The 25,868-nt window shown below is 37.4% G+C and overlaps 3 protein-coding genes across 4 annotated transcripts; all 3 read right to left on the reverse strand.

The window, feature by feature from the left end:
* Positions 1-753: 753 nt before the first annotated feature.
* LOC140010608 (uncharacterized) lies at positions 754-1,215 on the reverse strand. Its single transcript, XM_072057909.1, has one exon. The coding sequence runs from the start codon at positions 1,213-1,215 to the stop codon at positions 754-756; it is 462 nt and encodes a 153-aa protein (XP_071914010.1).
* A 6,419-nt stretch (positions 1,216-7,634) lies between these two features.
* Positions 7,635-11,893, reverse strand: LOC140004474 (rust resistance kinase Lr10-like). 2 transcript variants are annotated; one of them, XM_072056540.1, is made up of 4 exons: positions 11,685-11,893; positions 9,204-9,305; positions 9,065-9,094; positions 7,635-8,970 (listed from the first exon to the last, which is right to left on the reverse strand). In XM_072056540.1, the coding sequence occupies exon 4, from the start codon at positions 8,837-8,839 to the stop codon at positions 7,817-7,819; it is 1,023 nt and encodes a 340-aa protein (XP_071912641.1). In that variant the 5' UTR covers positions 8,840-8,970; positions 9,065-9,094; positions 9,204-9,305; positions 11,685-11,893; the 3' UTR covers positions 7,635-7,816. The 2 variants fall into 2 exon arrangements, with proteins under 2 accessions (XP_071912641.1, XP_071912642.1); XM_072056541.1 differs by lacking the exon at positions 9,065-9,094.
* On the reverse strand, positions 11,656-12,441 carry LOC113699746 (uncharacterized). Its single transcript, XM_027220099.2, has one exon. The coding sequence runs from the start codon at positions 12,439-12,441 to the stop codon at positions 11,656-11,658; it is 786 nt and encodes a 261-aa protein (XP_027075900.2).
* Between the last annotated feature and the right edge of the window lie 13,427 nt (positions 12,442-25,868).

Genomic DNA, 25,868 nt, shown 5'->3' on the forward strand with positions numbered 1-25,868 from the left:
GTCAAATCTTGGCTAGAGGACTAAACCTGATTAATTTCGTATTTTAGGGCCTGAAGAATATGTTGCCGCTGCTAAGGTCAAGAGTTCAAATTTCAATTTTGACAAATAATTTGGAATTTTTCTCATTGTATGTAAGTGTTGTGGTACAGAACCAGAAAAAGGAATGGAAGATGAATTAACAGAACAAATATCGAACGTTCAAATGTGATTGGATTGAAATTAATATTTCCTCTCCTTTTATTGAAGAACTTCAAACTATTACAGAATAAGAATTGGCGGGAATAGGAAGAAGGGGAAATAAGAATGCAGGAAAATGGGGAAGAACAGCAGAAGGGATATTCCCTCTGTTGCTGCAATAACAAATTCTAACCAATTGATAGCCAACCTATTACATGATCGTATCTTTTATAGAAACTATTCTAACTAACTGCTTAAAGTAACTAATGAGGGAATGACACGTGTAAGTAGCAACTTCTAGCTCGTTGGAATCCAGTTTCAGCAAGAACAGCATGAATCCCAGTGAAAGCGTGGTCGTTGGAACGCGCCCTCACCTACTCTTCTGCGCCTTCTCGATTCTTGCCTTCACGCCTTCTTCTACCTTGTACGACTAGCTGTTGGTTTTTACTCAGATCGCGCCTTCTCTTGATATCTTCTTCCTACTGTCACGCCTTCCCTTGTTTTGCCTTCATGCCTTCTACTACTGAGTTACTGGCTTCATTACAATATTCCCCCCTTAATCAGTAAATCTTGACCTCAAGATAGGAAGGTGGGAAACTGTTTCCTGATTTCTTCTGCATCCTCCCATGTAGCTTCTGCAGGATCCGTGCCCCACCAGTGGATTAACCACTGAGTTGTAGCAGCATTTCTCCTTTTAACCATTCTCCTACCTATTACTGCTACTGGTTCTACCCTCCAATGCCCCTTTTCATTCGTTTCTGGCAATTGGAGTGTAGGTGTGGCCTTGTCGCTAACCTTTTTCTTGAGCAATGACACATGGAAGACAGGGTGAACCTTTGAAGAGGTGGGCAGATTCAGACGGTAAGCTACCTCTCCTATCTTTTCTGTTATCTGGTATGGGCCAAAATACTTTGCTGAGAGTTTGGTGTTCCCCCTTAAGGCTATTGAGCTCTGTCTGTATGGTTGTAGCCTTAGATACACCCAATCTCCTTCACTGAATTCCCTCTCACTTCTCTTCTCATCAGCATATTTTTTCATTCTTCCCTGTGCCAGTTTCAAGTTCTGTTCAACATGTTGTCCATCAGCTGCCTTTCCTTGATGTAATCTCCCACCGCAGCCACTCTAGTCTGAAGGTATGGTCCTAAGGCCAGTTGAGGAGGTGGAAGGCCATATAATGCCTCAAATGGGGTCATTTGTATGGCTGTGTGATATGAGGTGTTATACCACCACACTGCCAAGGACAACAACTGGTTCCATCCCTTAGGTTCTGCATGGGTCAAACACCTGAGATACATCTCCAACACCTGATTAACCCTTTCAGTCTGGTCATCAGTCTGAGGGTGATTAGCTGTACTGTAGTTCAGCTTAGCTCCCAACATTCTGAACAATTCACTCCAGAACTGACTGACAAATATCCTATCCCTATCAGACAGCATACTCTGAGGAATCCCATGCAACTTACTGACATTATCAATAAAAAGTCTGGCTACCTTTGGTGCATCAAAAGGATGTGCTAGACTGATGAAGTGAGCATATTTGGTGAATCTATTCACGATCACCATTATGGTGTTCTTCCCTTCTGATTGGGGCAGTCCTTCAATGAAATCCATGGTAACGTGGCTCCATGAATGTTGAGGAATTGGTAATGGTTGCAGCAGTCCTGGATAAGCCACATGTTCATCTTTACATTTCCTACAGGTGTCACATTCCAGGACCATTTTCTTGATTTCCTTGTACATTCCTGGCCAGCAGAACAGCTGTTTGGCTCTCATGTAGCTGGCTTGAATACCTGAGTGACCTCCTAATTGGGAGTCATGTATTGCAGTAATAAGCTTCTTTCTGGTTTCCCCTTGATCTCCTACTACCAATCTTTTTTTGTATCTGAGAATGCCATCCTGGTAAGCGTAGTCTGGGGGCTGTGTAGGAGTCTGTAGTACCTGTGATATGGTCTTCTGAGCCCACTCATCCCCCTCATAACTATCCACTACTTCCTTAATCCAAGCAGGTACTGCACAGGATACAGTTGTGCATTCCCCTATTCCTTCTCTGCCTTGTCTAGAAAGCGCATCTGCAACCACATTGTCTTTTCCCTTCTTCTAGTGGATCTCATAGCTTAGACCTAGCAACTTAGTGAGCCACTTTTGCTGGAGTGGAGTAGTGATCCTTTGTTCCAGTAAGTACTTTAAGCTCTGATGGTCAGTGTGTACAATGAAGTGATGCCCCTCCAAGTAGTGCCTCCATTTGGTTACAGCAGTCACTAGTGCTAGAAGCTCTTTCTCATAGATCAACAGCCCCATGTTTTTCTGTCCCAGGGCTTGACTGAGGTAAGAAATGGGCCTCCTGCTCTGCATCAGGACAGCACCTATGCCAGTATAGCATGCATCAGTCTCAATGATGAATGGTTGTGTGAAGTCAGGTACTGCCAGTACAGGGGTATGGCACCTGGCTCTTTTTAGCTCCTGGAAAGCTCTTTCTGAGTCCTCATCCCAATGAAAATTGTCCTTCTTTAGCAGATTTGTCAAGGGCCTTGCTATGGCTCCATATCCCTTGACAAATCTCCTGTAGTAACCTGTCAGTCCAAGAAATCCTCTTAGCTGCCTGATATTAGCTGGTTTGGGCCACTTCTCCATGCAGTCCACCTTCTTAGGATCAGCTTGAACTCCTTCTGCTGATATTATATGTCCTAGGTACTCCACCTGTAGCTGAGCAAAAGAGCACTTGCTCATTTTGGCATATAACTGGTGTTGTCTTAGCAGGTCCAATACCTCAAATACATGCTCTACATGCAACTCTAGTGTTGGACTGTACACCAGAATATCATCAAAGAATACTAATACATGTCTCCTCAACTGGTTTTGAAAAACTTGGTTCATCAGGCTCTGGAAGGTTTTTGGTGCGTTAGTCAAGCCAAATGGCATGACTTTGAATTTATAGAGTCCCTGGTGTGTCTTGAAAGCTGTTTTTGGAATATCCTCTTCCTTAACTCTGATATGAAAGTAACCTGCCCTCAGGTCAATTTTTGTGAAATACTTGGCTCCATGCAGCTCGTCTATCAACTCCTCAATCAGTGGCATGGGAAATTTGTTCTTCACTGTCAACTCATTCAACTGTCTGTAATCCACACAGAACCTCCATGTTCCATCCTTCTTCTTAACTAACAAAACTGGGGAGGCAAAAGGACTACTGCTAGGCTGTATGATGCCTATTTCTAGCATTTCCTTTACTAGTTTTTCAATCTCTGCCTTCTGAACATAGGGGCACCTATATGGCCTCATCTGGAAAGGCTTGGCCCCCTCCTTTAGAACAATCTGGTGGTCATGGCTCCTGGTTGGAGGCATTCCTTTAGGTTCTTCAAAGACATCCTTGTATTGATCTAGCACCTGTCTGACTTCAGCAGGTATCTGTTCTGCCCCTTCTTCCTCTTTTATTGCCACCAGTTGTGCTACCACCCCATATGACTGTTTCTTCATCCACTTGTCTAACCTGGCTCCCTTGGTCATCTTTAATCTGGTGTTGGTATCCTCCCCTTTCAAAACTACCTCCTGCTTCCCCTTGTGGATTATCATGCTGAGCTCCTGGAAATTGAATTCTATGGGACTGTGCTTGGCCAACCAATCCACTCCAAGGATTATGTCACAGCCTCCCAATCTTAAGGTGTTAAAGGCCTGCTAGAACTGATGACCTTGCATTTCCCACTGCAGAGGCTTATCTAGTCCTTTGGATTCCACCCTTTCACCATTAGCCACCTTGACTGTCAGGTTGGGTCCCTGTGTGCTAAGCCTCAATTCTTTAGCCAGTTGTTCATCCAGGAAACAGTGGGTACTGCCACTGTCTATTAGTGCAGTAACCTGTCTCCCTTTAACTAGTCCCTTCAGTTTAATGGTCTTGTGCCCTGTCCCTCCTGCCAAGGCGTGTACAGACACTTCAATATGCTCATCTACCACTTCTCCATTAATACAGTCACAATAGACCTCATCCTCCTGCTCCTTGCTCCCTTCTGTAGTCTCAGTTCCTTCAGCCAATAAGAAATGAATATGGGACTGTTTGCATATATGTCCTAAAGTATACGGCTCAGCACATTTATAGCACAATCCTTTCTCCCTCCTCAAGTTAAATTCTGCAGGGGATATCCTTTTGAATTGATTTTGGGTGGTTACATTCTGGTTGGGTGGTCTAGGGGTGTTTTTGACATTGTCTTGGCTCCATCTGGTATGAGAGGGTGTTTTCATTTGGCTCTTCTGACTGCTAAAATTAGTAGGAACAGCTTTGTGTAACTTCTGTATAGCTTTTAAATTCTTTTCCTGTAACTTGGCTACTTCAATGGCATCTGCTAAGGTTTTTGGTTTTGACATTTTCACCATATTGACAATTTCCTCTTTCAATCCACTCATGAAGCATGCTTTATAATAGTAATCAGATAAATGTGGTAAGGTTGGCATTACCAGTGCTTTGAGCATTTCAAATCTCTCCAGGTAGTCGGCTACTGAACCAGTCTGCACCAGCTTGTTGAACTCCTCGATTGCTTCCTCAGGTTTGCCTTCCCCAAATCTGATGCACAGAGCAGTAGTTAGCTCCCTCCATGGTATATCTTCCCTTCCATGGAAAACTCCATGGAACCAGATGTCTGCTCTATCCCTGAAGTAAAGTTCTGCTACCTCAGCCTTCATTTCTTCTTCTATTCCATGTATTTTGAAATACTTGTTAGCTTTTCTGATCCACTCTCTCGGATTGTCTCCATCGAAGTTGGGTAGATCCATCTTAGGAAGTTTGTTGGTGGACCTGAATTCTCTTCTTCCGACTGCTTCCTTTGGTGGCTCAAACTTAGCTCCCTCAGGTTGGACCACTCCTTTAGAACTGCTGCTCCCTTCGCACTCCTTCCCTCGATCATTCATTTTAGCCATTAGTTGAGCCATCATATTCATCATACCTTCATACTTCTAATCCAATCCTTTCAATAATTTTTCAGTAGCATCCTGCCTGAATTCCATTGATCTGATGGTCTGCTCCATTCCTTCATTTTTGTTGGTGAAGGTTCTGACCACACTACCCAGCTCCACTACCTCTCTTCTCAAAGCTTCGTCCTGATTTTTTGTCATCCCTATGGCTCGTAAGTCCAGCTCTGATACCACTGTTGTGGTACAGAACCAGAAAAAGGAATGGAAGATGAATTAACAGAACAAATATCGAACGTTCAAATGTGATTGGATTGAAATTAATATTTCCTCTCCTTTTATTGAAGAACTTCAAACTATTACAGAATAAGAATTGGCGGGAATAGGAAGAAGGGGAAATAAGAATGCAGGAAAATGGGGAAGAACAGCAGAAGGGATATTCCCTCTGTTGCTGCAATAACAAATTCTAACCAATTGATAGCCAACCTATTACATGATCGTATCTTTTATAGAAACTATTCTAACTAACTGCTTAAAGTAACTAATGAGGGAATGACACGTGTAAGTAGCATCTTCTAGCTCGTTGGAATCCAGTTTCAGCAAGAACATCATGAATCCCAGTGAAAGCGTGGTCGTTGGAACGCGCCCTCACCTACTCTTCTGCGCCTTCTCGTTTCTTGCATTCACGCCTTCTTCTACCTTGTACGACTAGCTGTTGGTTTTTACTCAGATCGCGCCTTCTCTTGATATCTTCTTCCTACTGTCACGCCTTCCCTTGTTTTGCCTTCACGCCTTCTACTACTGAGTTGCTGGCTTGATTACAATGTAAGTTGTTATTTTCATCTTTTTATGGGTTTATTGTTAAATTATTTGTAACAGTGTTCAAATGTAGTTAGTTTGTACTCGTCCGAGAAAAATTTCGAGAGCAATCAGGTGTACTCTTGTTGTTTTTTTAAAAAAAGAAATGATTTGCGGTAACCAAGGTCAAAGGAGGAAAAAGTTGGAACCAATTGTTGTACAGATGTTGATAAAAGTGTGTGTTTGAGCAAAATTTCACTATTTTTTATAGAAATTACATGGTAAATATTAGGAGAAATTACCAAATTGGTCCCTCACATTTCAAAAAAATATTTTGGTCCTTCACATTTACAATTAGCCACATTAGTCCCTAACACATAAAAATGTCTGCCCAATTGGTCCTAGAACTCATTGGCACTCACTTCTCCAACCAAAAAGGCATGTCCCTATCACGTGCTCATATTTTCAAGAACAAAAACGAAAATACATTTCGTTCACTTTGTTTAAAAAAAGGAAAATTACATTCTACCCCTCTTGTCGTTTAGTATTTTTTTTTACATAACCCTTCTATGGTTTCAAAAGTTATAAATAACCCCTTCATGGTTTGGATTAAAGTGTCAAAGTAACGAAATTTATATTCTATAATGGAGTCAACTAAAATGTCAAAAATACCCCTATTTAAAGTTAAAAATTATTTATTAACCACAAAGAGAATATATTTATATTTTAAAAACCATACAGGAGTTATATGGTAAAACATTTAACCATACGGAGTTAAAGTATCATGTATATTATTTTTATATATTTTGGTCACTTCATCCATTTTAGTTTTTAAACAAAGGTAATTTCGACATTTTTGTAGGTTCCGCTACAAATGATTATTTCCGTTATTTTAACACTTCAATCCAAATTATGAGGAGATTATATATAGTTTTTAAAATTATAGAGAGGTTATGTGAAAAATAACTATACCACGTGGGGGTAAAGTGTATTTTGCCCTAAAAAAAAGGGCCACCAAACCCAAACCACCTTTTCTCCCCCTTCTCCATTTTCATCTACCAAAACCCTAAGCATAAGCCACCATACCCAAACAAGAATGTAATTTTCCCAACCTTACAAATGAAACTGGAAGCTCCACTAGGTTGATGTTTCAAATGAACTAAGAAGCAAGAATTCCTCAATATGTTGAAGTACAAATCCCTTACTTCACCCATGAGAACTCATTGGGTTTTTTGGTGATAAAAGGCCAAAACAAGAATGAGGTTTAATAAATTTATAGTTTACACTTTCCTGCTTTGTAGGTATTGATTCATTTTCACTAAGGTAAGTAGTTGTAGCACTCTTTAATGAATAAAATAGTTTTAAATGCCTATGTTAATGTGAAATTCAGCAGAGAGTTGAGATACTTATAATTCCTTTGACTCATGAACTAATATGATAAGTATTTATGGAATTTTGATGCTACATTTGTTTCACACTTTGAGCTCGTGATTCGTTGTTTACTGTCATTAGAACTAATTAGTTCTTTATTTTTGTCTGTCTAACCTACCTAATAGGACAATGGCGCCTTCAAGCCAAGAAATCGTTGCCTGGCTGCAGGGTAGCAAAATGTCACGATCAAAAGGTACTTAGTGAGGGCAACAAGTGCTTGATGTCCTTTGTTCCCGAGACATTTGTTTTAAGAGTACTGTTAAAAGTGAAAACTTTTTAAAATGTTGTATTCGTGCAACGCATATCAAGAAAGTTTATCAGAAGGACACAAGTAGCTTCCTATCCCCAGCAATTCCAATTTCTTCTCCAAAAAGCACAATGACTTTACTTTTTGTAATCAAATCATATGAACACTGAGACAATGATAGTAGCAATCAATAACAGTTAACCTATCCATATTTAAGAGTTTGAAGGACAAATCCACTAGATAAAGCATTCACTGAAAGCACGAGTTCTACTTAGTCATCCATCTGCTCTATTTCTAAAGCAACAGAGCTACATAGGGGCGCCGTTGACTCGTTAGAAGAACTACTATCGCTGCTTCTTTGCATGGATATGGGTGAATCCGGAGGGTAAAACAACGGTTTAGGAGGCAACTTTAGGCCACTAGCATCACCTTCAAGCATTTCTAAGACTTCTCTCATTGAAGGACGATCATCAGGTGTCATCTGAATGCACCACAATGCAATCAAAATCAATTTTCTTGTAATTGTCTTTTCTTCTTCAGTTGCATGATCTCCGATTTCCATTTCCTGCACCTGATCGAATTTGTCATATATCCATGAAGGGAAGTATATTTGACTTGAATGCTCGGCATGAGCATCCACATTTCTCCTCCTCCCAGCCATCTCCATTAGTAACATTCCATAACTGTAAACATCTGTCTTGTGCGAGACTCTTCCAATTTTTTTGTAGAACAACTCCGGGGCCATGTAACCTAATGTTCCTCTCACGGCAGTAAGAGTTGCAATACTCTTTTGCATCGGGTAAAGTTTTACAAGTCCAAAGTCTGAAACTTTTGGAACAAAGTTCTCATCAAATAAGATGTTATGTGGCTTAATATCAAAATGCAGGATTTGCATATCACACCCCTGATGCAAGTATTCAATGCCATGAGCAACCCCCTTTGCAATGTCACAAACTTGCTTCCAACTTAATGGAGAACCATTTTGACAGTTTGAGAAAATTAACTTATCCAAAGAGCCATTTGGCATGTAATCATACACTAGAGCATGTTTTGAGGCAGTAACACAAAATCCCACTAACCGAACCACGTTCACATGGTGTATTCTTCCAATGGTCGCAACTTCATTGATGAACTCCTGCCCATTAGCTTTTGATTTGTTCAGCATCTTGACAGCAACTGCACCTCCACTGCGCAATTTGCCTTTGTAAACCAAGCCATAGCCTCCTTCACCTAGTTTCTCCTCAAAATTTTTTGTCATTGTCTTAATTTCTTTGTACGAGTACCTAATGGGCATGAGGCTGTTGTTTGCTTGTAGGAAATCTTCTATTGTATCATACCTCGATAAATGCCTCCGACGACACCGATAAAGGAGGAAAGCAAACAAGAGGATAATGCCAATGACTTTTATTGCTGCTATAAGCAGAACTGAAATAGAAGAAGAGAACAACAAGACTTAGCTATGATTGGCTTCTAGTATATGTCCAATAGAGAGTTTTCAACTATAAATCAGATGCCTTACCCGAAACGAAGCCACCAATATCAAAGTAAACTGCTTATAAAAGAAAAGTTAAAGGATTGTAATGGAAATATTGAAATAGAAAGAATCTGATTGATTAAAGAATGGTTTTTCTGTAAATCAAAGAAATCAGATTACTCACTTGCATTTCTGTCAACGACAAATGAGCCGCTGTTTAAGTCGGGGCTGATGACATGTCGGTAGACGAATCTGTAGATTTCTATCGATTTGAGAACTACATAGCCTAAGTACAAAAGTCAATGTCAATGTCCAATTGGATGCTTGAAAATTAACCTTTATTAATTGTGCGTACAAGTTTCAAATTACCACGACAATAAAAAAAAAGTTTCAATTACTACGACAATAAATTCAAAGTATGTTTGTTTTGCATGTTTGTTGGGATCTTAACACAAATAAGCTTTTTCAAAATGTCAACCCACCCTCCTGTCTAAAATCCAACTATTCTAATTTGAATATGGTCCTATATATTTTTGTTTGCTAAAAAAGATTTGCAGCAACAAATAAAGACAAAATAGCAGTAGGTTTCTGGTATTCTGATTCCCCAAAACAAAAAGAGTCACATCATCAGTTTCTGAATTAAACAGATGATCTACAGGGAATTGAGGTAGATGCGGTTGTGTATTATTATTGTATTTCTTGCAAATTTTGCTGTACATTTACATTATTTTGTTATACACAAGAAAATAAGATCTTAATAAAAGTGCCCTAATTCTTTTCAGTTAGTGCCATATGTAAGGAAATCAAGGATAAGCATTTATTAGATAACAAGGTATCTTACTCATAGTACTGATATTTGGTGATGCAATTCGTTACATGAATGATGTATCAAATAAAAATTAAGAAATCTACTTGAAGCTGGAAAATGAAAGGAACTTTACCCAGAGTTGACTCAACCAAATTTCACATATACTCTCCTTTCATTTTTAGGGAAGAGTGGAGTAAGAATTGCACTATTAAGAGGAGAATTTGAGATGGGTTAAATTTACACTTTCACAATCTAGACCTATACGGTGTATAAAATAAGCGGTTGTACTCATCAACAAGAAAGATGAATAGTGGTACTACCGTATTTAGCCCCAAATGTACCACTTCGCATCTTACCTTAAAATTTTCCAATATACGGTAATTTAAAATCAAAATCGTTCAAAACGCCCTTCACATTTTGCAAAATGACTTTTTTTGTTCTTCACTTTTAAAAATGTACTTTTACATCCCTTACAAATTCACATTAATCAAATTTGGTCCCTATCTAGGTTTCCGACTAGTTTTTTGTCGGAATCCACCACGTGCCTTGCACGTGATCATTTATTAGGGGTAAAATTATCAAATTAAAATTTATATAATCCATCTATAGTCCCTTACATTTCACAAAATGAATTGTTTCGTCCCTTACATTTCACAAAATAAATTTTTTCATCCCTCACATTTCACAAAATGAATTTTTCTCATTGACCGCGTGTACCAATAGTTTTTTTTTAATTCATGTATATATCTATTTGATTTTATCTAAATAGTACAAATAATATGTAATATATCTCTATTTGATATCACCTAAACAGATCGATATATACATGGGTTTAAATCTAATAATTTTGTTTTAAACCTATATATATATATATATATATATATATATATATATATATGATTTTACCATGTGAATCTATCCAATATTTGTAACCTTTTCTATTTTAGTAATAATTCATTTATTGAGTTTTTTAATAAGAGTATCTAATTAATAGGTGTTAATTTGAATTCTATAGTCATGCTAACAAATTGCAATTTAAATCTGAAATTTTTATTCGCTACTTTTAAGACCAACAGTTGAATTTCTTACCTTATGATTATTTTAAATTTGAAAGTGTCAATTATTTACTTCTTCTTTATCATACTTTTCCTTTGTTTATTTTTTTCTATCTCAATTTAATTCGATATAAACACTTGAAAATGTTTAGAATTAAATGTCGTCTTTGTTTTCAATTTTCAAGTAAAAGGAATGAACATGAGTGAAAAACTAACAATTTTTTTTAAAACCCCCGTATATATCTATTTTAATTTCACATGAAAAAAGGAGAAATCAAATAGAGATATATTACATGCTATTCGTATTGTTCAGGTGAGATCAAATAGATATATACATTAGTTTAAAAAAAAAAGTTATTCGTATACATGAATAATGAGAGATGAAAAAATTTATTTTGTGAAATGTAAAGGACGAAACAATTCATTTTGTAAATGTGAGGGACAAAAAAATTCATTTTGTGAAATGTTAGAGGCTATGGATTGGATGATGTAAATTTTGATGTGACAATTTTGCCTTTCAAAAATGATCACGTGCAAGGCATGTGGTGGATTCCGACAAAAAACTAGTCGGAAACCTAGATAGGAACCAAATTTGATCAATGTGAATTTGTAAGGGACGTAAAAATATTTTTTCAAAAGTGAGGGACGAAAAAAGTCATTTTACAAAATGTGAGGGACGTTTTGAACGATTTTTCCTAAAATCTTCCAATATACGGTAATTTGGCATTAATTCCCCAAAAACATAGTTTCAAGCAGTAGTATTGAATACTTTTTTAATAAATCTTCAAATCAGTGTACTTACAAAGAAAGGATCTCCTCCTCCTGCTGGTCTCGAAGCCTGTGTACCAACTGAGCTCAAGGCCATTGGACAGAAGATTGTGGATGTCTTGAAACGAAATATCTCCTGCAGTTACATTAGGGAGACACCACAGGTCTACTGGAAGTATTTTATAGACAGTGCACGACTCTTTAATATCACTTGCCACCACACTTTCACCAACCACAACATAGCTGTAATAACCGGGTGGAGCTATCATTTTTGAAAAATGATTTGCAGTGATATTACAGGAAGCAGTGTCTACATAAAGAGGATTTTTGTATTTCACCGGATTTTTACAGCTCACAAAGACCATCCAATCAGAATCAGAAACAATCCGCATCTCATAACCCAGAGCAGGTTGATAGTAGTCGTCGAGGTATGGGTAGACTGGCAGAGTAGAACAGTAGTTCTTTTGCACCCCAGGATCAAATATACGAAGTGTCTGTTGCTCATAATCAATACTGTTCAGCTCCACAGAAAAGTTATACTGTTTCTCCGGATGGATGCCATCAACTACGGGTAGAACAGTGCGATTATTTTCACAAGAGAATTCAATAACATCAGGGCGCTTTAAATTGATGTCGGTGCCTCCGCAAGTGGATGGGCTATGGTCACAGCTGGTGTCTTTGGCATATCTCGAGCAATATTCATTTAAAAAACCACCATATTTGATATCCAGCAGCCAGCAGTAAATCAAGATTAGAGACAACAAAACTACCAAAATGTGAAGTTGAAGCATACTTCTTAAACACCGACCGAGTGAATTAAAAAAAAAGAAGCCGGATATATATAGGAAACGGAGAAGGGGCTCTTTACTTGGCAAAGAGAATAGGGCCTGAGGTCTCCAATAGGCATGTATGTAAGCCAAAATTAATTTATTGAATATCTCTTTCAGAACGGGGCCTTATTACCAATGAGTTACATGATGTGACAAAACTCCTCATTTTGAGTTGGATATAAATTTAAACAATAAATATATGATAAAATCATTTTTCTTTACAAAATAATATGTAGTGCACGATTATGGGATCAATAGCTATTGATAGTTGATCCATTATTTTTCTTTGATTATATATTCTAAAATTAGGATTATTAACTTTTTTTTTTTTTTTGATATTCTTCTTCTGCATCTAACTTCAGATTTTATCAATAGTCAAAAAAATTAAAATATGAATCTATTAAAGACTACATTTACCTAATTCTCGTTATCCTTACCAATCGCATTAACCAAATTTTGCAAAATTTCACGGCAAATGAAAACAAGCCTAAATTCTAATCAGCCAGCTTTGATATCTCAATATCTAGTTCTAGTAATGTTGTTCTTTCTTCCATTAGTCAGGTAACGAAAACAAGTCTGTTGTGCCTTTGAATATTTCTTTTAAGCAGTCCAACATAGATTTATAAATGAAGACTTTAACCCTAAAAAGAGAAAAAGAAAAAAAGAAGAAAATTAGTCAGGTAATGAGTCTACTAATACATAAGTTATATTGTAAATTCAGAGCCACATCATTATGGTGATGCATGAAGAACTAAAAATAGTTATAAGAAATTATCTTTATTTTAATGAAAAACACACATAGAATTCCCATTTTTCACATTTTTCTTTCTTTTCATTTTTCCACTTAACTTTTAGACCCTCGAATTTGGAGTGATCTATGGAGCATCAACACTATTCCACCAACCATGCGTTTTCTTTTATTGGCAGATGAATCTTGAATTCTGAGGAAGGCAAAACTCGACTTGAATGCTGAGTCCTTGTTCTTTAAATTATTTTCCAATCTACTCTTTCTGTTGTCAACGTTTTGCAGAATAGTGTATTTTTCTTGTAAGCTCGAGTTGATGGTAACATGAAACAAAGTTTTTAAAAGAGCAAAAATTCTAATTGAAAAAATTCTAATAAAGTTGAGTAATTCGACCGAGGTATAGCTTTTCACAATTCCACACTAATTGTCTAATTGGAAAATGAGCTTTAGTGGTCAAAAAGGGTTTTAGCGAGGACGACTTTCCCTACTTTTACTTTGCTCTTTAGTAAAGTTTCTCTTTCATAATTAACGAACTCTCTCTCTTTTTTTTTTTGCTTTTTCTTTTGGGGTAGACCTATGTAGACTTTAAAAGTCGTTGGTCTTTGTACCAAAGTCTATCGTTGTTTTGCTTGTTAGCCCCAGTTGATGATACTTTAAGAGCATTTTCCATATCACAAAAGATGTTAAAGTTGGACTGCTTTGTCGGATAAGTATTGACAGAAGTGTGGATGTTGAGCTTTCATTGTCATCAAAGTGGAAAGCTTGCTCAACATCACACCACCTAAGTGGAAAACTTTCTAAAAGTCTATTGTAATAGTTCCATTGTAAATTCTCATGTTATATTTTTAGCATAGCAAATGATGCAAAAAATAGGTTGTTTAGAATCACCCTAAATTGCATTCCCATTTGATAAAGAATATGTCTACTAAATCGAGATAAAAAAAAAAGTTATCAATTTTGGTCAGAAAACATTAAAAGCAGAAAACTTATACACCACGTCATGAACACCACTCCTTAGTGGTCAGTCCGCGCTAAAAGCCAGTTCAAACATATGATTGCCCAATTTTCTCCAGTGGGGCAGAAACATGCAGCTAGGACCTACTTAGCAATTTTTTTTATCACAATAATAATATTTGTATAATCTAATTTAGGTGGAGGGAACCTAATTTTTTTTTCTCAAAACTATATTTGATTATATTGCTTTCAAAAGATATACAATTGCGAGCAAAGACTCGAGTTAACTTTACATTCAGTGTACTTGACACTGAGGAAGCAAGAGTTCCTCATCTATTGTGATGCCTAAGGCACAAGTGTTAATCTTAGAGTTTAAATGATTCTTATCATTTTTAGGAACACCATTGGAGGAAACCGCATATAATAGCTTGGTATGAGGCAAGATTTGCACCCTTGAACTCTTACCCCACATATAGTATTTGGCTATTTGCATTTCCAAGCAATTTCATACCGGGCTCCATATCCATTGATATTTAGGACGAAGATGCATTTATTTTATTATACAAGAAAATTCTATTGAGTGATGGAAAATGTAGCTAGGGTAATTCACTAAAATGTATTTGTAGCTAATACTCTAACCATTCTTTACCAGTAAAACCAACAAGCGGAATGATCGGAGGATATATTAAACTAGTGCTAATATAGTGAGTATTGGTGTACAAAGTTAAAAGTTACAGATAACTTATATTAGTTAGCAATTACCACTTGTAACTCGTTGTGGCTTCTAATTTTTAAAACAAAAAAATCAACTGCATAATTATGAAGAGCTTGACATGATAAAATTAACTAATTGTGTCATTGATTTAAAATGTATTTTAGTTCCACACTAGTCTACTCCATTTCTTGGCTACAGAGTTGCACAGTTGGTCTATTGAATCTTCAGAGCATTTCGAAAATTTCTATAATTGCTTTCAAAGCATTGCTTTCAAAAGTAAGTTCCTCGCATTTCCATTTTCCTCTTCAATCATACAATCTCCAATTTCCTCTCTGTGCTGTTGATAACATTTATGATTCATAATTATCACAGGAAGATTTTAAGTGAAGGAGAGAGGTTCCTTCATAAAGTGATCCTTTTATGATTATTATTGTCTGGGTCCATGAGTGATGATTAGTTGACTTGGAAAATTTTTTTTTGAGAGTTGACTTGGAAATCCATTTTTAATCAACTTTTAGAATACCAACAAGCATACTTTTCCAGTAGTGGGTCTCTCTCATTGAGAGCTCTTTCTCTCTCTAGCTGAGAGCTTTCTCTCCACTGAGTGGGAGATTAAAATTTCAAATCTCAAAAAACCACCGCTCAAACACCAACAACTCAACACTCAAAACACTAATTTGCTAAGCTCAAAACATCGGCGTAGATCCACACAGCAAATCTGAACACCCACACTTAGACAACGTCCAATTAGTTGTGGGAACTCAAAATCAACAAAGATAAGCAGAATGTTTCACGCATTGAAGAGGATTCATTAAAGAGGGTACTCAAAACAGAGAAGCCATGCAGGAGCAAGGGAAAGTTTGGTCTACTACACCGAGGCAGTAAATGCTCATAAATCTGCCATGATATGCTGCTGCCAGGTATCACTGTCATTAACTATTCTACTAAGCCTTAATCACACATGCACTTGCACGATTAGGGTTGCTTTTTGCGTACCTCGTAGTGTATTTACCTACAAAAAAGTGTAATCTGGTTTCACCTTCTCACTGAGTTGTTCAAGTCCTTAGTCATTGGATAGATATAGTTAGAGGAATCCCTTTTAGATCTACTTGGGGCTATGGCGGATGAACTGGAGGAGGTGCTGAAAAAATTTGCTCTGTCCAGCATAGAACAGGATAGAGCATGGTTGGAGATGGATGACGTAGATCCAGGAGTTTCTGAATGTATGACTAGCATCATTGGCAAGATAAAAGGAGAAAAGGTGGCAAATTTTACTGGGGTGAAGAATTTTGTCAATGCAGCTTGGGGATACCCTAAAGATCTTACAATTACTGAGTTGGGGCCCAATCTCTTTCAGTTCTTTATACCGGATGTAGAGAACAGATCACGAATTCTCAATGGAGGGCCATGGTTGATAGATAACCAAATCTTTGTACTCAACAGGTGGGAAGCAGGAATAGAGGAAAACACTGAGGCATTCAGATTTGCTCCACTCTGGGTGCAAGTATGGAACTTGCTAATCCATTGGATATCTAAGGAAGTTGGGAGAAAAATAGGAAAGGTGTTTAAAGAGGTAAAGGAAGTACTAATCCCCTACTCTGGAGGTAAAGAAGGAAAACACCTTAAGTTGTTAGTAAATGCAGATTTGACCAAACCACTGCTTAGAGGAACTGCCGTTAAGGCTAATGGAGTGCTAAAATGGGTTAATTTCAGGTATGAAAGGGTACTGGATTTTTGCTACAATTGCGGCATAATTGGCCACAGTGAAAAGAAGTGCAAGAATGTAGTAATCATCAGGAAAGAGCAACAAGAAAATCAATTTGGACCATGGTTGAGGGCTCAGGTAGGGAAGAATTCCCCTCAAAAAGATGACATGACCAGTACATTCACCCCAGATAAGCAAGTGTGGGGATTCCATAATGGGGAATGGATTAAGAAGAGTGGCGGGAAGTTTGTTGTACAGGGGGATCAACTCAATAGATCTGGGAAAGAGAAGGAAGTGATGGAATCTATGAGCAAGGAATTAGTATTGCAAGGTTAGTTGGAAAGGGCTAAGGAGAGGGCTCAGAATTCAGGTCAAGAAGATGAGGATATACAGGAGGCACAAGAGACTGAATGGTCTAAGATGGTGGAGGAGGTGAGCAAAGATGAAGAGCAGACATCTAGACCAGAATCAAGTGAGAATGGGAAGAAGATATTTGCAATGGAGCCACCTGTAGTATCAGGAGAGATGGGGAACAGGATTCAAACTAATGGGATGGATGAAGGAGGAAGCATGAAGACAGCTATGCAGGTGGATGGGGAGGAGTTTGTTCAAACTAAATGTGTAGGAACAAGAAGAGGGAGGAAGGTGAAACTGTTAAACAAAATAGGTGCAAGAGATAGAACCCCCCCTGAAAGAACTGCAGAATTTGGAACATGGATCTGGATTGAACACCAAGAGGAAACTTCACACTGTTGATGAGGAAATGATAGAGACGGCAGATGTGGATACAACCACCAAAAGGAATAAAGTTGGGAATGGGGAGACCTGTAATGGCCGGGACAAGAGGGTGGAAGAGACCAGCCCAGCATGGTCTCTCAACCATCCATGAGGGCTCTGGTGTGGAACTGTCAAGGTGCTGGGAGCCCCTTGACAGTTCCCCATCTGAAGGAGGAAAACAGACTCCTCTCCCCAAATATTATTTTCCTAAGTGAAACAAAAAAATTGGAAAAATTACATGGAAAAAGTAAAAAAAATCCTGGATTTTGAAAATAGCTTTATAGTGGAAGCAATGAACAAAATTGGTGGCATGGCCTTACTGTGGAATAATAAGGTGAAGATCTCTGACGTTCAAGGAACAGCCTTCACTATTGAGGCAAAAGTGGAAGATGAAGAGAAAAAGGAAAGTTGGTGGTTTATTGGAATATATGCTAGCTGTGGTGATCAGATAAGAAGGAATCAATGGGAAGTCATAAATAGAAGGAAATCAATCTAGGGAGCAAAATGGATAATCATGGGAGACTTTAATGACATTACTTCAAATGATGAAAAATGGGGTGGAAGGGTGAGAGATAATGGAAGCTTTCAAGATTTCAGGAAATTCATAAATGACAATCAGTTGGTAGATGTTGGTTATGAAGGGAAGCCGTGGACATGGAGCAACAACTGGTATGGGCCTCGAGAGGTAAAAGAAAGACTGGACAGGGGGTTATGCACTTTAGAATGGTCCAAATGTTATGAGGAAGCAAACTGTACTCATATAGAGTCCCAGGCTTCTGATCATAGTATGTTATTACTAGAAACTCAGAAGGACAGGAAGCAAAGGAGAAAGAGATTCCAGTTTGATAAGAGGTGGCTCCAACAAAGTGAGGTAGAGGAAGTGGTTAAGAAAGCTTGGGACATTCCATGTGCTGGAACAAGATGGTTTAAGGTAAAAGAGAAGATTAAGAATTGCAGAATTGAGTTACTAAAGTGGAGCAGTAGCAAGAAAGGAAATTCCTCCGAAAAAATTAAATGGTGCAAAAACCAGATTGAGGAAATCAAGGCATCTACTGGAGATAACAAGAAGCAACAAGTACAGGAAATGAAGGGACAATTGAAAAAGGCATATGAGGAGGAAGAAGCTTATTGGAATCAGAAGTCAAGATTGAGGTGGCTAAAGAAAGGGGATAAAAATACTCAGTTTTTCCATGCAATGGTGAAAGGAAGAAGGAAGAGGAATAGATTGCAGAATTTGAGAAAGGAGAGTGGAGAATGGACTACCAATGACGAAGAACTGGGTGGGGAAATAGCCAAATATTATGTGGACCTGTTCAAATCGACAGCAAATGGGCAGCTAGAGGAGATCTTAGAGGGGATTCCTATAACTATAACTGAACATATGAACAAGGATTTGACCAAAAAAGTGGATGAAAATGAAATAAAGAATGCATTTTTTTCAATGGATCCTAATAAGGCTCCTGGAAATGATGGCATGTCCCCCCTTTTTTTTCAAAAATTCTGGAGTCTTATTAAAAAGGATTTGGTAAATGCAATCCAAGGATTCTTCCATCATGGAGTCATCCTCAAAGCGATAAACCATACTGTTATCTCTTTGATCCCAAAAGTTGATTGTCCTACAGAGATTAATCAGTATAGGCCTATTAGTCTTTGTCAAGTGGTCTATAAAGCGTTAGCAAAAATCCTTGTTAACAGACTAAAGCCTTTCCTAAGTAGATGCATCAGCAAAAGCCAATCTGCATTTGTACCAGGTAGGCAAATTTTAGACAATGTCATTCTTTCTCATGAGTTGATGCACTATCTAAAAAACAAAAGGCAAGGTAGAGTGGGCTCTATGGCAGTGAAACTGGACATGTCTAAAGCCTACGACAGAGTGGAATGGAGCTTTTTGAAGGCAATAATGGAAAAAATAGGTTTTTGCTCAACTTGGGTAAACTGGATCATGGCATGCATAAGTACAGTAACCTACTCCTTCAATATTAATGGTGCGCACAAGGAGTTTGTCACCCCCTCAAGAGGTATCAGGCAAGGCGATCCACTCTCCCCATACCTGTTTTTGCTTTGTTCAGAAGGACTATCAAATTTGCTGCAGAAAGCTAAGATGGACAAGGAACTGACAGGAATAAAAATTAGCAGAAGTGCGCCTACAATAACTCATTTGTTCTTTGCAGATAATTCCTTGGTATTCTGTAAAGCTAACAAACAAGAAGCAGAGAAGTTGAAAAAGATCCTCAAAGAGTATGAAGAGTATGGAAAAGTCCTCAGTCTTATTCAGCAAAAACACTTTGCCATCTGTGAAGAGTGAAGTCTGTCAGGCGATGGGATCCATTAAACAGGTTGAACAAGGCAAATATCTTGGGTTACCAATGGTAATAACAAGATCAAAAGAGCAGGTATTCGGATTCATAAGAAACTCAATAGATAAGAAACTGAAAGGATGGAGGAATAAGTTGTTAAGCCAAGCAGGGAAGGAAATAATGATTAAAGCTGTGGCAATGGCAATGCCTACCTACACTATGTCCTGCTTCAGACTAACCAACAAGATATGCAAAGAAATCAGTTCGAAAATGGCTAATTACTGTGGGGTGATGCTGATGGGAAAAAAAGTTGCACTGGATAAGCTGGAAGAAGTTGACAGCTAAGAGAAGCAATGGAGGAATGGGCTTTAAAGATTTGAAGCTGTTTAACAAGGCTCTATTGGCTAAACAGATCTGGAAACTAATAACACAACCAAATTTGTTAGTCAGTAGAGTACTAAAGGAGAAGTACTACCCGAAGCAATCAATTTTCAATTGCAAGGTACCACAAAATGCATCTTGGATCTGGTAGAGCTTAGCAGGAGTAAGAAAGGAATTGCAAGAAGGAGTTAGGAGGAAAATTGGCAATGGGAGAGGAACCAGAATATGGGAAGATAATTGGATCCCAGGAACATTGGAAGGGAAACCAACTGCTACAAGGCCATTGGGGTGTCAACTGACATTAGTGTCTGATTTGATCAGGAACAACAGATGGAATAGAGTCCTGGTATTCAAAACGTTTAATTCACAGGATGCGGAGAGAATACTGAGTATACCATTAAGTGTAACAGGATGTGAGGACAGCTATTTCTGGATGCATTCCCAGGCTGGACAGTACACAGTTCAATCTGGTTATAAAGCTTGGCTGAAGGCAAAGGAAAACAAGTACACAAGAAGGAAGGAGGACGCTGGAACAAGCTTTGAAGGAACTAACTCCAAGATCTAGAACTCATTGTGGCAACAGAAGGTAAGCCAGAAACTAAAGGTTTTCATTTGGAAATGCTTGCATGGGGGACTCCTAGTCAATGAGGCAATTTTCACAAGAACAAAATTAGGGAACCCCGTATGTACTGGATGTGGAGAGAAGGTGGAAACGATCGAACACATGCTGCTGCAATGTACTAAAGTGAAGGAGATTTGGAAAATGGCGCCAGTGCAGTGGGATGGAATAGAACATCTGTCTGACAACTTCACCAAATGGTGGTCCGCAGTCCAGGAAGCTCAAGCCAGTAGAGGTGTGGAGGATCAAGTGAACATTACCATCAACATTCTCTGGCAGTTATGGAAATCCAGGTAATAATAGAGAGTTTAACCATAAGGAAAAGGAGCCTTTCAAGATAATTGAGAAGGCACAGCAGGAGTGGACAGAATATAATGAAGCTAACAAATGGGAGAATTCAAGAAGGAGCACTCAGGAAACAGCGATACAGCAACGGACTGTCCAGGTTCAAAATGAGAGCCACACTGGTATGTTATTAAAGATCCACACGCATCAAGACAGAAGGCAAGCAACAGTGGGGATTCGAATCACAGCTATAGATAACTTGGGACAACTGCAAGCAGCCTGGGCACTTAGAGAAAGATCATCTGGGGATACATTACAAGACCAAGCTGTTGCGGTTAGATTAGCTCTACTGAAAGTTGCAGGCCAAGGCTGGAGGAATATCAAAGTAGAACTTGATAATCGCAAGCTGGTAGAAAATATAACAGCAGCAAAGTACAACAATCAGCTGATGGCCACTCTAATTGAGGACATTCGATCCATTGGAACTTTGTTTCAACAGTGCTCTATTCTTTTTGCTAATTCTAGGAAAGTAGAAAGTATCAAATTGAGCATTCATGCTCTAAACATCTGGTTAGATAAAGAATGGGTGAATCCCAATCTTAGATGCTAGGCATCAGTGATTCTGTAGGACAATTTGTCCCTTTTGATTGGACCTTTGTCCAAAATATTGTAAAGTTTACAGTTCTATATATATAAAACAAGCTAACGTTTCGACAAAAAAAAAAAAAAACAAGCATACTTTTCCTGTTAGGCTCCATTGATGGTAGTTTTGATGGGTAAATGCATTTAAAATGAAGTCCTTTTGATGGTAGTCTTTTTGTTGTTATTGCTGTGTAAGACAATTAAAATAACAATTGCACCGTAACAATTGCACCGTAAAATCCAATAGAATCTATAGCAAACGGATATAGCTATAACACTGCAGTTGCTTTAAAGGGAATTCTTACAGCACAAATTATCATAAAAAGGAGGTCAAGTGAAAGCTTTTGGACGTATTGGCTTATTGCTCATATTTAGAAAATATTAGAAATAGTTTTACAGAATATTAGAAGCTACTGTCACAATTTCCATTCTTAGTTTAGCATGAGAATAAACTTTTCTCATCAGCATATCACAAGCAACTCCTAGACAGTGCGATCAGCTAAGTCAATTACTGCTACTTCAAAATATTGTTGTACCAGATGTAGCAAATGTTGTACTTCAACAAAACTATTGTATGTAGCAAATGTTGCCGACAAAATTATCCGAGCTGAACCCGGACAACAAAAATTAAATTAAGGCAAGGGAGACTTTTTGAGTACAACATTTTACAATTGGTCCTAAACTAAGCCATTGAGAATTTGGAGGGAGCTAAACTATCTTTGAAAATGTTTCAGGAAATCCTGATACAGGAAATGCAGGCAAGGGAAACTGAAACTACCAAAATCTGCACTTGTAACATATTAATGACCACTGAGTAATTGATTAAGTGTGCAGATACTAAAATCCGCAGGTCTGTTTTTGAGTGAAGTCTTGTGACTTTGTACTTGGACGGTTTAGTTCATGATCAGCAGCATGTGGTCCTGAAGAGACGAAGACTCATGGGGTGGACTTCACCAATTGGCATGTTATAGTCAATTACATTTATTGAATCTCTGCTGTTGTAGGAGGAGCCACATACTTTAATTAGCTGCTCAACATGGCCCAGATTGATATATTCAAACGTTTTTCGTGGAAAAAAAAAGGGGGCTAAGGATTAACTAAAGCGATTTGGCACCAGAGCAAGAACTCACATTAACACGGTTCATCAAAGTTGTGCTTATCTTGAAACCAACGGTGCAATTTCTTGAATCTATAAAGATAAAATTTAAGGAAAAATTACATTTTACCCCCTGTGATTTAGTGCATTTTTACATAACCCCCAATAGTTTCAAAAGTTATACATAACCCCCTCATGGTTTGGATTAAAGTGTCAAAGTGACGAAAATAGTCACTAGTAACGGAACTTCTAAAAATGTCAAAATTACCCATATAAATACATAACACATTAACCCCGTATGATTTTAATGTTTTACCATATAACCCCCTTATAGTTTAATATTTTATCATATAATCCCTTTATAGTTTTTAAAATATATACATAACCCCCCTTGGTTAATAAATAATTTTCAACTTTACATAAGGGTATTTTTGACATTTTAGGTGACTCCGTTACGAATGATCATTTCCGTTACTTTGACACTTTAATCCAAACCATGAGGGGATTATATAGTTTTTGAAACCATAGGGGGGTTATGTAAAAAATCACTAAATCACAGGGGAGTAAAATGGAATTTACCCAAAATTTTATGACATGACCATGACAGTGATGTTAATTAGGGCATTGTTCTGGTAGTAAATATAAGTTGTTTCAAGGTCGTTCGAGTCTCATGGTTGTGTGCTTAGTTAATCAACATATATATTAATGTACAGCCATCATTTGATGATTAATTATAATTTTCTTCTTTAATCTGATACTTTAACCTAGGAACCTCGGCATCCAAACATTGAGCAAGCAGGAAAACTTGCCACTGAACTCATTAATGAGTTCATTAAACATAAACAGCAGACTTCTGAAACTAATTGATTCCGACAAGGGCAAATAAAACATTTTTGCACAAGTTGAATTGCCTGTCTTATGAATGGCCAATGTGCTAAGTTCAGGGCAATTATACCTAGATTACAATTTACAAGTGGCTGAAATTAACATATTTACAGTGAATTTAGTGTATTGCTATACCAACAGATCCATATTTACAGTGGCTTCGTAGAGTCCTCAGATCAACTTAATTTGCCATTCGTGAATCATAAACACAAACTCCAAACTCTTACATGTGCAAATTGGGTATAATTTCTCTGTGAGTTCTACCAACTGTCGTGGTGTTTTCCAAGATGGTACAATGTAATTCTGCATTGTGTCCATGTCCACTGTTTGTAAATGGTTTGAGAAATCAAGCATGATCTGTTACTATAGTCCCATGGTCCCTAAAAGACAAGTCCCAGCTCTGGGGCCCAAGCTTCTTAATTTGCCCTTGGACTTTTGCTTTGAAGAAGCTGGTTAATAAAATTGACTGTCATCAACTTTTATAAATCAATTCCAATTACCAAGTCAAATCCTCCCCTAACCAGTCGTAGTTATAAATTTAAAAGAAAAAGGTCTAATCAACAGAAACTGTTGTGAATGTTTACTTCCAAATGCTAACTCGATAATAACTAGAAACTACTGTTGCACTAGTTACTTTGTGATGTTCAAAAATTTTTAAATGTATTTACCACTTTTTTATATATAATTAAAAATAAAAAAAGTTGGAATGGTTATTCTTCCTTTTTTTCATTCTAAGAGTTTAAAAAACACAAAAATTAAAGAGTTTTCTTAAATTTCTTTTTTCACACTTATTCATACTAGGAAAAAAAAAGAGATACGAGAGAAAGAAACAAAAAAATTGGATTTTGCCAGGAAAGAAAATAAGGAAGAATCTAATATTATCATATTACTTTAACATCATCGGGGTTAGGATTGGAATTGGGTGGTAGACTAAAAAGCAAAGTAATTTTAAAATAATAAAAACATTGAATTCTTTCTTATTTGTATTTTTTTTTAAAAAAAGAATTGATTTCTCTCCCTTTCTCTGCCCCCTATCTTTCTAATTTTTTTTTCAATATTAACAAGATTGCCAAGACGGAAGAAATTAATGTTTTAACTTTTTTTTTCTTGATACTAAAAAGAAGAAGAGGCACTCTAAATTTTTTATTATTTTTATTATACAAAGAGGAGGCTACTTTCTTCTAAAAATTTTAATTTCCTAAATTGGTTTAATAGCGGAATAAATTATCTGAAAAATAACTTTAGCGGGTAGATTGATATTGAGGCTATAGTTTTATGGGGGGTAAAGTGATAATAATTTTAAGGGCTAAACATGTCTTTTCACTTCAATTAACAGACTCCATTAAGTTTGACCATTAGTTTTGAGGATAAAGTGACTAAAAAGTAACGTTCAGAGAAAAATTCATAGTAGCACCAAACATTAAGAGGTAAAGTGATAATAACCCTCAACTACTAGATTTATTAAGCAGTTATTCAAGTAGTTAGTCTAGACTATAATAAAATTTTTCATAAGTAATAGAGTCTATTACTACCTACCGCAGTTAAGGTTCTTTGCCAATTAAATTTGCAAAAAAAAGTTCATTACGGAGGGAGATTTACAATCAACAATAAATGGCTGAGAGCTATGAGCTGGTATTACGATGATATTATATTTCACTTGCCATAGCACTAGGAGTGTCAATAGTGCCGAATCAAACCACTGAGCTTGGCTCGGTGGTCAACAGGGAGGGACTCCTTGGGCTATAGGTGGGGAGTTCAAACCTCACCTGTAGCAAAAAAAAAAAAAAAAATCCAAGGGAATGCCATAGCACCCTCTTGGTCTAGTCAGATCTGCATATCTACTAACCCCTGACACACAAGCCTCCTTAGGCTCCCCCTTCCTGCAGTGAGTTGATCTTAGGCAATCCAAGCCCAGCCATATCAAGCTTGGCGGGTTAAGAAATCTAAAAGTTTTCAAAGTGAGCCAAGTTTAGGCTATGAAAGGTTCAGCCATGTCTAGTCTCGGCCCACTTTGATATGTTCAACATTTTGTTGATGTATGCATTTCTTTAGCTAAATCCTATAGTTATTTGAACATCTATAGGCTGTAAGGTAGCACATAAAGGACATATATCAATGTAAGATAGTCATATAAAATTCAACTTAATATAGCCGGAAGAGTGAGTGTAAGTGAGAGACTTCGAATTCGATACATTCCACTTACACTTAAAAAAAAATTTAATCAAGCCAATTGTAATAAAAAAATTTTATTTAAAGCTTTTCATTTAATGATGTATTTTAATCTATT

Source organism: Coffea arabica, chromosome 7c (assembly GCF_036785885.1).
Source record: "Coffea arabica cultivar ET-39 chromosome 7c, Coffea Arabica ET-39 HiFi, whole genome shotgun sequence".
NCBI lineage: Eukaryota > Viridiplantae > Streptophyta > Magnoliopsida > Gentianales > Rubiaceae > Coffea > Coffea arabica.